Here is a 13244-nt window from a genome sequence, read left to right as displayed (position 1 = left end):
ATAGTGGTTTTGCATTTGAGATGCATCTGAGAAAAATGAATTCTCATTATCGATGTGTGCGTTTATCTTTTGTTTGTCTTGAGCACAGATAATACCGCCAAATAAACAAAACAGAGGCAGATGAATAGCAAATGTTAATGGCTCTTCTTTGCATTTCAGATTGCTCAATGCCAACAAAATTAACTGTTTGAGAGTCAACACCTTTCAAGACCTACAGAACCTCAATCTCCTGTCATTATATGACAACAAGCTGCAAACCATCAGTAAAGGACTGTTCACCCCTCTGCGCTCTATCAAGACTCTGTAAGTTCATATATGTTGTTTTACATCATTTTGGTGTCTTAAATAGAGCTGCTGCTATCAGTTGAATCAATAATTAATATGCTGACATAAATGAATTGACAATAGACTGCTTAGATGCCTTACTAGTGAGATATTCCATGCATGTTCAGATGGAGGAGACAGCAGGGCCGATGCAGATTATACAGGAGGGATTATATGTCCCTTCAGCCCTGGGAATGCCTTAAGATCCCAGAGGAATAGCTGGCGAAAGTTGCTGGAAATTGCTGCACCTAGATTGGACTGATACGCTGGCAAGTGTTTTGATATGTGATTTTTCATTTTTACATCAGAAATACATTCTCAGTACACTGGGCTTCTGAAATAGCCAGCCGCTTTTTCACCAAAGGTTTTTACTGCAACATCTGTCGTTTCTCATCTAATATCAGTTTAGACTTAAGAATAACATTTTCACCGGTTAGTTGACACCGCAAAAGTAAAAACAGGGCAGTAACCTACTTGACTAGAAAGAATCGACAGTTGTCTGCTGATTGCACTGAATTTGTTCGTATTCAGGAAACTGCTGCAACTACTTGCAATTGTTTCCTGTTATCAGCACACGATTGCTGATAACTTTGGTCGTTCTATGATCTCCAACCACTGTTTCCCCTACTGTGACTGAACGAAAAGATGTATAGAGATGATAATTGAAAAAAATCTATTTAGAAAACTGGGCCTTCATTAAGTATCTATGGTCTTCTGTTGGTTAATTAATGAAAGTTATTAGTGTTAATGATAGCTATAAAATTCTTCTCATAACGCTCTCAGCTGCTTGAAACGTAAAATAACTCACTTAATGCAAGAGTAGCTCTCTTGGAAAACATGTGCCTTTGGATGGGAAAAGAAATGCAACAAATGATGAGTTGAATTGTAATTTTTCTGTAGAAGACAGTATTCAGTATATTTATCCAAACCCGAAATCTCAGGCAACTGTAGTAAGCTTGAGATTCTTTTTTCTACAAATCAAGCTTCCACTCTGTCCTTGGTCCTTTTTCTTTTTCAGTCATCTGGCCCAGAATCCCTTTATGTGTGACTGTCACCTGAAGTGGCTGGCAGACTACCTGTTTGACAACCCAATTGAGACAAGCGGAGCACGCTGCAGCCACCCCAGAAGGCTGGCTAACAAACGAATAAGCCAGGTGAAGGGAAAGAAGTTCAGGTGCACAGGTAGGAGATGACTTTACACTGATATACAAGCCAATCATGTATCCAAAATGTATACACAAAATTGTTTTGCAAACCTAGCTATGGATTCCCCCAGATTTTAGTTGTATATATGTAAAGAGAATCTATCCAAGCAGAGCACACAGCTAAAGAAAAAATGCAGGTAAGCATGCCTGAAAAACAGATGTAAATCAATCAGGTTATACTTGAAATGTCACATTTCACAATTGAAGCATTACAAATATATGAAGTATTAAAAGTGCATAAATAAAAACCGAAAACAACTACTAAACAGACACACACCCACAGTTCTTGTCTCTGTGGTAGTGTTGTCTTGCTCTTATTTCCTTTGATAGGAGCCATGGGTTTCACTAATTACAACACAGACCAATTCAGTATGACGCAGCACAATAACTAACTCAGCAGGGACTATCCACAGACTGTGATTGCTCACTTGTGTGAACGAAATTATGTGTGTGTGTCTATCTAGCTGTGTGTGGCTACACTAAACATCAAAACTGCTTATCTGTAGTGGCTTTTTCCACACTGTTTGTTCCTGTCATAAATACTAGTACTGGAAAATTATAATCCTTGAAGCTCTGTTGTGTCAAACTGGTTTTAGGCAAATCACCAATTTAGACAGTATAAGTAAAGCATACACACTGTAGTGAGAATCTCCTTTGCTTTTTCTAGCAGACCAGCGTCTTGTTATCAAGGGCGACACCCTATTATTAATGCTTTGTTTTATATCTAAAACCTCAAATTTGCAGAAGAGCTGAAAAAGTTGATCAAAAGCAACTTTTTAAGCACCAGAATGATTGTTTTTACTGCAACCATCACAGCATCTGTCAATGTGCCATAAAAAGTCTGCCTGGAAGAGTGGATATTTTTTGACATAACATAGTCACCCCTTCTGCTCTGTGAAATGGTGTGTTCCCAGGATCAAATGGACACACCATTAACAGCATAACCAATACCATTAAATGGCAAGAGGTTTTATCCAAAGTGCTTGTGGTGGCGTGGGCACACATCCTATATTTTTAGCTTAATATCTCAGTGGTATTCAATCTCTTAATGTTTGTGCTCTGCCCATTGAGGTAGATAATAATCAAGATAACCAGATTACAAATTCCCCTAAACTTGGTTATGGCTGTCGTCTTTGCTTTGGCCCTTCCTCTCTGCAGTCCCATGCCTCTCCCTGCATCTCCTCTTCCTCTCTGGACCTTTGTGGATATTCTTGCTATTGGTGGGCAGTGCTCTGATCCTGCCACCCTCCCTGTGTGGATCTGCGGCTGTCTGTTGCCTCTCCTGTCCAGTATGGACCCTGCCCCCTGACTGATTGGTGCAGCTCTCTGTTGCCCCAACTTCCTCCTGTGTGGACCTGCATTTTGATTGGTTCTTGTGCAGCTGTCTCTTGTGCTTGATCTAACCATGTGGCCCCGCCTACTGTAACATCACATGGTTCCGTCAAGCGCCAGGGACCGCCTAGCACACACCTACCTGCCTCTCCCAGCCAATCACACACCTTGGAGCAAAAACTGGGTCAAACATTTAACCTTGTTTGCATTTATCTGTAGGGCTTGTAATATGTGAGTATGACTGTGGTTGAAATAAATGAGTCATAAACTGACATTTGACATTAAAATACAATCAGGGCTGACTATCAACACCTACTAGTTTTCTCTTGCTTATCTCATTGTGATGCCCTGTGGAGTTTTCTTGTAAACCAACACAATTCAAGTGGGTGTTTATTTCCAAGTATTATCTGTTTGTATGTAGCTTTCAATTTATTCTCGGTCTTTTTCTTCTTTTTGTCTTTTATTGTTTTGCCTGCTCCAAAACTTAATTGGTCAGTAGGTCTGAACTAAATTGCCAGTGTGCACCCATGTGTACTCGTGATACTGTGCACTTGCACAACACAAACCAGAAGTAGACACATTTTTAAATAAAATCTTTATGGTGACACTCCGGCTCAAAAACTCCACAGGGTACATTTAAGTGAATTGAGAAACATCCACATTTCGCAGTTCACCTTGATTGCAAAACTGCAAGCATAAATTTGAACTCTAAAATTGCATTTAAACAGATGCTCCTACTTTTGTCATTGTGCTCTGGAAACATCTCCTTGTAATGCTTCAAAGCACATTACAATGAATGCTTGTTTTCTTCACATTTAGATTCTCCGATCGCATGTCAGTGTTTCAGTGGTTAGCATGGCTTATTGTGCATTCATGTGCTCCTTAGATAGCCCCATTTTCCTCTGGTTTTTGTTTGTTCTGCCAGCTTTGATGTGTTTCTATGATTTTGGGTTGGAATGTGGAAACAAAACTGATGCTGCAGACAAGATTTTTTTTGTCTCTCAGTATGTAGAAACAACACTGGTTTCTCTTTCCAGTACACAACTCAAGTTGAGTAGAAAAGAACTAGTCCCTTTTTCCAGCTTATCCAGCTCTCTCTTAAGTTGGATAGCAGCAAGTATTTACAACCTTATTAAAAATTTAATGCAAGATAAAAAAACATATATAATACTTGAATTTTTACCATTAAACTTTCTCGACTGCCATCAGCCAGATATGTACTTTATCTGATATGTATTTGTGTGTGCGCTCTACAACAAAAGTATCTCAGACTTTACATGTTCTGTCTCTAACTTGAGGAGGACGTCCATGTGAAGTTTTCCCAATTATTCCAATTATTCCAAAGCCACATGATTGCACAAATATTCCATCACCTCTCTAGCCCTACACACCTCTCACCCGTGTGTCTGCTAAGAAAAATTCAGCCATTACTATTATTAAGATGATAAAAACCCACCTTCCGGTCTTTGCTTAATTCCCCTTTATTATTCTCTTTCCCTTTCATCCGAACTTTCCCATGCTCTTTGCTCTCTGTCAGCTTACCCAACTTAACCAACAAGGTTAGAGACAGCCCAGAGACAATATTGCAAAATATTTTTTCCATTGAAAGAAGCTAGCCATGTCTCTCAAAAGATAGACATCACTTGAAGGGCACTGATCATTTGCAGAAAAAAGAAAAGAAAACCTTCAATAGGTGGTCTTAGTTGTTTAACAATGAGCAAATGAGTCATGAAAACAGACTGGAGGCAGCGAATACTTTGTGCCAATGCAAGAATGAAGAGTAGTAAAATGAAGGAAAGATTACATTGACAGAGAGCAGATGGATAAACAAAGAGAGAACAGGAGGAAGAAAAAAAGATAATGATAACGGCGTGAACTATAATGAGAGTACAGTATGTGATGCATGAACGCACGTGCTGCATGATGCAAACCGGGTCTATTCTACAGGCACTCGCAGTCATAAATAATATCTGCTCATATTATATCTAAATAACAGAAGTGGTCTCTGGCTCACCTTGTTAAACAAAAACATCCGGGGTTAAACCACATTTATCTACAAGGTGATTCCATAAACCCACCTGGATATCTGTTCGTTAACTTGATTTAGAGCAGCGGCCATGCAGAATTACTGCTCCCTGAATCAGCCCCGTGCCTGCTTGCAGTACAGAGCTGTAGCAGCAACTGCAGCCTGCTGTTTTAAGTAGATGGACTAGTTTTGTTTTGGTGTTGCTCATTCTGACTGAATTGTGACCGTCCTAGAATTTTACCAACAATGAAACTTCTTAGGAAACAGTTCAACCAGATAGCCTGGGAGAAGAATAACAAAAAATATTGATTTTCTTTTTGTTTTTCTAAATATAAAATTATGTAAATGATTATATAAATGGGATTATGTTTACATAAGTTTGAAGTCTTGTGTCCATGGTGTCTTATTGAACTTTTTTCCTCTTTTTTCCTCCCTTTGTGCCTATTCGCTATTGCCATAATTTACCTCCTTTTTTCCATCCCTTCTCTTCCTAGCTGTTTTTTCTTCTGTCTTCCTCTTCATTGTTATTCCTAGTTACATTTTTTTTCTTCTTTTCTACCCTAAATTCTGATCCGCAGGTCAGGAGGACTATCGCAGCCGTCTGAGTGGGGAATGTTTCCAGGACCTGGTATGTCCAGAGAAGTGTCGCTGTGAAGGCACAGTGGTTGACTGCTCCAATCTCAAGTTGACCCGAATACCGCCACACATCCCTGAACACACCGCAGACCTGTAAGTCAGCTGGCCTTACTGTTTTATATAAGCTCTTCAAAAAGCTGAAACAGTAAAACAAAACGCGTACCACAAAATCTCAAAGAAGCTTTTCATGTTTTTAGAAGCATATGCACGGACTAAAACACCCACTTATACATATGGCAATCGTGTGCCATGAAATAGTAGTAATGTTTTTAAGGCCTGTGTAGATGGAAAGACAAAAACTCACATATGCATGTCCTTTTTGTCTCTCTCTGCTTCTCTCTATCATGAATGTCACTTGATTTTTAGCTCTCAGACCAAAATGCTCCTCAGCAGTCTTTTCCATCTCCCTCCAAGTCCCAAAGGAGCCATCATCATGTCTGGTGAAGGGTCTCACACTAGAATACTGAATAGTCCCATTGATCATTCACTTTCTGGCTTAAAAAATGAGTAACAGATAACGCTACAGGAATACTGTAATATCTGTATGATTTCATGTGGGTTTTAAAACACAGACAAAAACATTTACAACAGTTAGACTGTTAATCTGTAATAATTACCAGAAAGGTGTTTTTTTTTTAAAGCAATTCCTAATGACAGGTTCTTATTAGTAAAGGTTTTTTTTTTTTTCACTTTTTGAATTAAATAACACATTTCAAGACATCACGATCTGCTTTTGGAACGTGGTCCAAATCTACCTTGATTCATGCATGGTTTTTCAATATGCCACCATGTAGAGCAGGGTGATATCACCAAAAATATTTATCACGTTATACATTTGAAAATTTGCGATAACGATATAACTGACGATATAATTGACACTAGACAAAATACTTCACAACTCCACAACTTTATTAGTGCAAAAAAACCCAAAAAAATCATCAATGTATTTTCACTTAAACAAGCAGCTGTTTTTTATGTGCATTAAAGATATATAAAAATTTAACAGTGCAAATGCAAATTCCTCGCTGACAGTTTAACCAAAAGGCATTTCCAGTGGAAATTGGCCGACATATCCTCAGCATAACCATGTATAATATCCACAAAACTTAAAAAGAGGTTATACACACACAATACGGTAATACAGGGTGGGCCATTTATATGGATACACCATAATAATATGGGAATGGTTGGTGATATTAAAGTCCTGTTTGTGGCACATTAGTATATGTGAGGGGGCAAACTCCTCAAGATGGGTGGTGACCATGGTGGCCATTTAGAAGTCGGCCATCTTGGATATAACTTTTGTTTTTTCAATAGGAAGAGGGCCATGTGACACATCAAACTTATTGGTAATGTCACAAGAACAACAATGGTGTGCTTGGTTTCAACGTAACTTTATTCTTTCATGAGTTATTTACACGTTTCTGACCACTTATAAAATGTGTTCAGTGTGCTGCCCATTGTGTTGGATTGTCAATGCAACCCTCTTCTCCCACTCTTCACACACTGATAGCAACACCGCAGGAGAAATGCCAGCACAGGCATCCAGCATCCGTAGTTTCAGGTGCTGCACATCTCACATCTTCACACCATAGACAATTGCCTTCAGATGACCCCAAAGATAAAAGTCTAAGGGGGTCAGATCGGGAGACCTTGGGGGCCTTTCAACTGGCCCACGATGACCAATCCACTTTCCAGGAAACTGTTCATCTAGGAATGCTTGGACCTGGCACCCATAATGTGGTGGTGCACCATCTTGCTGGAAAAACTCAGGGAACGTGCCAGCTTCAGTGCATAAAGAGGGAAACACATCATCATCTAGCAATTTCAAGCACTGCGCATGCGCGTTTTACCCATATTCTATTGCGATATTTCATTTTCTTATTGTTGCCGAACATTATACTGGGATTACCGTGAACGGTATGATATGGCCCAGCCCTACCACCATGTCCCAGTAGGCTATTACAGTATGAAAAGTACTGCTAGCTTAATGGAAAAAAAGAACTTGGATCAGCATATCATTATATTTTTCACTAACCAGGAAAAAAAGGAAACATTTGCTTCAACCTACTCCCGATTTTTTTTAAAAAAGGAAAAAAAGTGATGATATGAAGGTTGTATGCTTGCACTATCTCTTCAGAGAGAAAGGTTAAGTAATTTAATAGAGATTGTCAGGGAAAAAATAGCAAAATTAACATAAAACATAATGATGTGATTTGAAAAAAACCCCACCGCTTTTAAGCGATAAAATACATGCCAATCTTTGACTTTTGATTCAGAACACGAGAAAAAAGTGTTGTGCTAAAAACAGCTCATTTTACTTTCAGCACCTTGACTAATCTTAATCACACATTCAGTAAGTTAAGGAAAGAGGAAATTGGAATCCAGACAGAAAAAAAAGTTTTACCTAATAATGCTAAATCACCTGCAGCTTTAAAATGCAGGAGAAGGATGGAGAGCTTCTGCTATGGTTATCAGTGAGATAGTAATGTAGAAAAGCTTCAGGGGATGGGGATACTACAGCATTAAGGCACACACAGGATGGTTGTCACAGTATTACTTATGGAGGTTAGTTGTATGATGGTGAATTCAGCCACAGCTGCCACTTTAGATAACTAATAATGCCAGCACTACACAGACCATTAGCCCCCAATTTATCCGTCTCTCTTTCTCTCTTTGGTTCTTTTTCTCACTGTGAACCTCGCCAATCCTCCCTCCTTTTCTCCCTATCCGTCCCCAGGGTACGTCATGTCAGAAATGTATACTTTGTCCTTTATGGTTGGTTAGAGGGCACATCAGAGTTTCTAGTATTTTCTACACCTTTTCTCTCTCTAGCCTTCCTTTTCCTTAAGAACACAACCACCCAGTATTTTCTGAAGGCCACAATCGTGAGCACACAGAAACAAACACACAAGCTGTCAGTTCATGGCCTGTAACCTGCCTTATCAGGGGAAATCAGGGGAGGCTGTGGTTCAGCTGAGGGCTTATATACTTTTTGCTCTCTTTGTCTCGTCTGTCTGTCTTTGGGACTCTTTCTGCTAGCCATAAAAATCATTGACATCGGCCTTGGGAGCATTTAATAAGAATGACATCAGTCTTATGAGAATTATAGGCACTTTATTAAATGTGCTGTACATTGTCAGGCCACATTGGGGCCAGATCAGATGATGAAGAGATCAGATGTGTTTTTGATACTGTCAAAATATGCAAATAAACGCAGCAATAAAAGAGGCATCATTCTCCTACCATCAGAACCTACTTCAGGCTTTTCAGTGTATTATTTCAGTCTGTGTTTATCCAGGCCAATCCATCTTTGAACCCCCTCATATCTCGTTACAAATTGTCCCCTTGAGCTGAACTTTCACTTTCTTTCGTGGATTTTTCTTGCTCTGCTGCTTTCACACATACACGTACACAAAGTGCATCCTTTTAGCAGCGCCCTTTTAGTACAAATTACCTCAATAAACCAGATGTCTAGCTTCCTATCTCTCAAACTGTTTTCTCTTGGCTTAGGGCAGTGTGGCTATTGATGACTACATATAAAAGATTCATTGCTCTTCTCTTCTCTTCTCTTCTGATTTTCTTTTTTCATCCCTGTGTTGTTTTGTGTTGCATCATATTTGCAAAGTCTCTGAAGTCCTCTCAACTTACATGTGGCCATCCCACCCTTATTTTCTGCCTGTTTTTTCTCTGTGTATGTAGAAATTCACTTGTGTGCACTAAAGCAGTTTGTTTCATGAAAGAATAAAAATCTAACTCCCTTTCTCCATCTTCCTCTCTGTAGGCGGTTAAACGACAATGAGATTGCTGTCCTGGAGGCTACAGGGATTTTTAAGAAGCTGCCAAATTTGAGAAAAATGTAAGTGTATGTATATATATATATATATATATATATATATATATATATATATATATATATGTATATTATTATTATTATTATTATTATTATTTTTAATATTTTTTTTTTTTAAAGAGGCACTTCCATTATATGATTCAAAGGTTTTATTATTTAATTTAATATATTTAATATTGTATTATGTATAAGTCCAGTAATGTCTTACTCCTCTAAAAATTATGTAAAGTGGACCTGGCATAGAAAATGGAGGTATTATTTATCTGAAGAGAATACAATAGGCTTTGGCTTTCTTTTTTTACTCTTTATTTTGATAATAAGTGATGAGATTGATTCCATATTCATGACAGAAATAAGCAGGTGTTATAAAGAAAGAGAATGAAACTGGAAGTCAAAAGTAAAACTGAAGAGAAAAATGAAAGAAGAAAAAAGAAAAAAGGAAAAGAGGAAAGTAAAATAGTAGAGATACCGGAAGAAGATCGACTGAGCACAGGCAAGAGGATGGGAGGAACACAGAGATGGAGAAAAGGGAAGGGTGGATTGGAAGTATGCAGGAAGCAAATATGAAATGGAAATAGAAGATGGGCCTTCGTTCAGATTTACAGTCAGTTCTTATCTACAAACTACTCTAGGTTTGTGCTCGTGTGTGTGTGTGTGTGTGTGTGTGTGTGTGTGTGTGTGTGTGTGTGTGTGTGTGTGTGTGTGTGTGTGTGTGTGTGTGTGTGTGTGTGTTAGGGAGAGATAGAGAAAGACAGAGCAGAGACCAGAAGTTGATTTATTGGAGAGGAAATTGCTAACCATCTAGCAGTGTCACTGACAATATAGATTGGCGAGCTCTCATTTCCATTTTCCTTCTCTCAATTCCTTCCTCCTATCCTCCTTTCCTCGCTTCTCCTCACCTTACCTCACATTTTCTGTTATCCTTACATTTGCTATCACATTTTTTTGTTTTTATTTTACACGTTTTTTTAAACCTGTCTTTCCAGTCTCATCCTCCACCTTCTCTCATCTTCAGTAAACCCGATAATAGGAAACACAATTGACCTATGAATGAAGACTACAGTATGTGTGATAGCTATCATCCCCAATTATTGTCTTTGAGGCCAAGCACTCATCCTTTTCATTTCTTTTATTGTGTCCATGAAAGAGAGAAAGAAGCCATTTTTAACTGGTTTGTACCACTTTGTTCTTTTAGTTTTATTTGAACACGCTTGGTGTTTTTTATCAGATATAGTGATGGCAGGCTCTGTTATCTGAATATCTAATGTCTAAGAGAAGGATATTAAGATGAAAGAAAAGAAGGTTAACATTTATTAGTTGAAGGGACATGATTAATTACTGCAATTAAACTGGGAATGCTTTGCATGCATGTCTGTGTCTTCAAAATGCTGCGCGCCTGCATTTCCATTATCTTGTTGCTGCTGTCGGTTGTGTTAGAAAAACATGCATGATGGCTCAAGCAAACATGTACAGGTAAAATATCTAAATACAAAAGTAAAAATGCTATGAATGTTGTGTGATCTCTCCTGCAGCAACCTGAGCAACAACAAACTGAAAGACATCCGTGAAGGGGCATTTGATGGAGCAGGTGGAGTTTTGGAGCTGCTGCTAACGGGGAACAAGCTGACCGGATTGCAGGGACGCATGTTCAGAGGCCTCAGTGGCCTGAAAACCCTGTAAGTATAGTTCACAGCAGTGTATATGTGTGTACTTGTTGTGTAATAAGACTTACGGAAATTTCATTTGAAAGTTAGAATAGGTTTAGGATAATGGAAGTGAAATTAATTGATTTTATGCTAGGATGTAGGCAAATAATTGAACACCACTGAACACAAGGGCCCATTCTACAGTTGCAGCCCAACCCATGTGAAAATAATCTATGCACAGCATGCTTGAACACAGTTTTTGTGTAAATGGCACCTGTTCTGAAAAAAATATGTAAACCTAATTGTTGAAAATGTGGTTCAAAAGTGTTATTTTGAGTTCAAGATCCCACTCAAATGACATTTTTTAAGGTCAGTCCTGTTTATTTTAAATTTGTCAAATCTTTTGAATCAATTATTCACTCTAATCAACGCAGCCCTGTTATTCATATTACCCTCAGAAGACAATATGAACGTTTTGGGTTTTTTTTTTAACTTTATTTATATAACTACATTTATTCTTGGCTTTTAAAGTCCATTATACTCCACTGCTTCATCTTTATCTCTAATGATATTTAAGAAGATTTGGTCTCTGAGAGCATGTCTAAAAAAAGGCTATTCTTCTTTTATAAGATCAGTCAGTATATGTCTTTATTTATTTATTTCCTTTTTTTTCTTTGTATAACATCAGTACTAGCTTGTTGTCAAAGACTTAACAGAGTACAGTTTGTATTAGCACCTGACATAGTAGTGTGTTTTTCTTCCCCGGTCTAAAAAAGAAAGCATTGTTTACTCACTTACATTGAAATTAAGGCTAATGACAGCATATTGTTGTTCCTCCAATTTGGACACCCACTTTAAAGAGCCTAGTGTCCAATTAGGGGTTACAGGGTAGTGTATAAAATCACGAACTAATGTTGTCTGTGTATACTCAGTAATGACTAGCTAATCTTATCATGTATATATATGCTGCCTAATGACTCTCTAATGGTATCATGGCTGTCTCTGTATTATGTAAAGAGGGCTCCCTGCTCCAGTAATAGCCTTGCTAACTAGGTTAGCTTGTCCCAGAGATTGCTAATGCTAACTAACTCACTTAGCATGATCCCACATGACTGTATGTCAAAGGCTAATGTCATATTACAGAGTCTGCCACGGCTGTCCTATAGGGACTGGTTTAAATCCACTCCTTTCTCTTTTATCTTTTGTCCATGTCATTATAGGTTGTATTCGTTTATCTCGCTGGGCTGTCTCTTTTTATCTAGCCTTCCTTATTTTATTAGTACATTTTTTTAAAACTCAAAACTTCATATTAAGTAGGTTAGAAATGTGAAACGCTGGATTATTCTAAGCCTTGACTTTAATGTAGTTTGTGACATAGACAGTGAAAAAGAGCCAATAGTAAGTATTGTGTTTGCTTTCATTTATTAATCTATTGTATTTGTGTTTCCAGCATGCTACGGAGCAACCAGATCAGCTGTATTGACAACAGTACCTTTACAGGTCTGAGCTCCGTCCGTCTGCTGTCACTGTATGACAACAGGATCTCCAGCATCGCCCCGGGATCATTCTCCACCCTGCACTCCCTGTCCACCATGTAAGCCACATCCGTCACAATTTCTTCTCCTTTTTGTCGCTCATTTTCCTGTTTTGCTTTTTCATTTCCATCCCATCATTTATCCCATCTCTCACTTTGTGTCTGTCTTCCAATCTCACTGCTTGTTTGTCTCTCACTATCTTCCTCTATCCCCTAATTTTTCATAGCCTTGCTGTGGGAGTTGTCTTCCAAGCAATACACACACATTCCCGCCCCAACGTTTGCACACATGTTGTTCTCTGGACACTATTCTCCTCACAGATGCTCTCCATCATTATCGACTAGATTGGTCTGAATCCCGGGGCATTTGTTATCAAAGCTAAATATTTTTCAGCATCTGCACACCCACACCCACATTGGCACACAAGACCAATTGCAAGCTTGCTGTTATCTTCCCAAAGATTCACAACTGCTACGACAAGACGTGAATTCGAGAATCGGTGTATTCGTTTATTCGTTTATCTGCTTTGTGCATGTTTTTTTCAAGCATGCTTTAATTTGTGTGATGCTGATTGGTGTTAAGTCTTTACACAGAACTGCAAATAATAACTCTAATCCAATAAAACTATGATAAGCACTAACCGTCCACCTACCATTTTTCTTAGGACAAAGAGACTGGGAAGCCTGA

General features: G+C 38.5%; 1 protein-coding gene across 2 annotated transcripts in view; it reads left to right on the top strand.

Moving 5' to 3' along the window:
- slit3 (slit homolog 3 (Drosophila)) overlaps nucleotides 1–13244 on the top strand; it is a 244250-nt gene that overhangs the window by 190311 nt on the left and 40695 nt on the right. For both annotated transcript variants that reach the window (XM_026182115.1, XM_026182123.1), the window contains 6 exons: nucleotides 160–303; nucleotides 1343–1506; nucleotides 5466–5616; nucleotides 9308–9382; nucleotides 10909–11052; nucleotides 12473–12616. In XM_026182115.1, coding sequence (XP_026037900.1) covers nucleotides 160–303; nucleotides 1343–1506; nucleotides 5466–5616; nucleotides 9308–9382; nucleotides 10909–11052; nucleotides 12473–12616 — 822 coding nt within the window. The remainder of the gene's footprint in view (nucleotides 1–159; nucleotides 304–1342; nucleotides 1507–5465; nucleotides 5617–9307; nucleotides 9383–10908; nucleotides 11053–12472; nucleotides 12617–13244) is intronic.

This window comes from Astatotilapia calliptera, chromosome 2 (genome assembly GCF_900246225.1).
Source record: "Astatotilapia calliptera chromosome 2, fAstCal1.2, whole genome shotgun sequence".
NCBI lineage: Eukaryota > Metazoa > Chordata > Actinopteri > Cichliformes > Cichlidae > Astatotilapia > Astatotilapia calliptera.
This window is presented reverse-complemented; position numbering and strand designations above follow the sequence as displayed.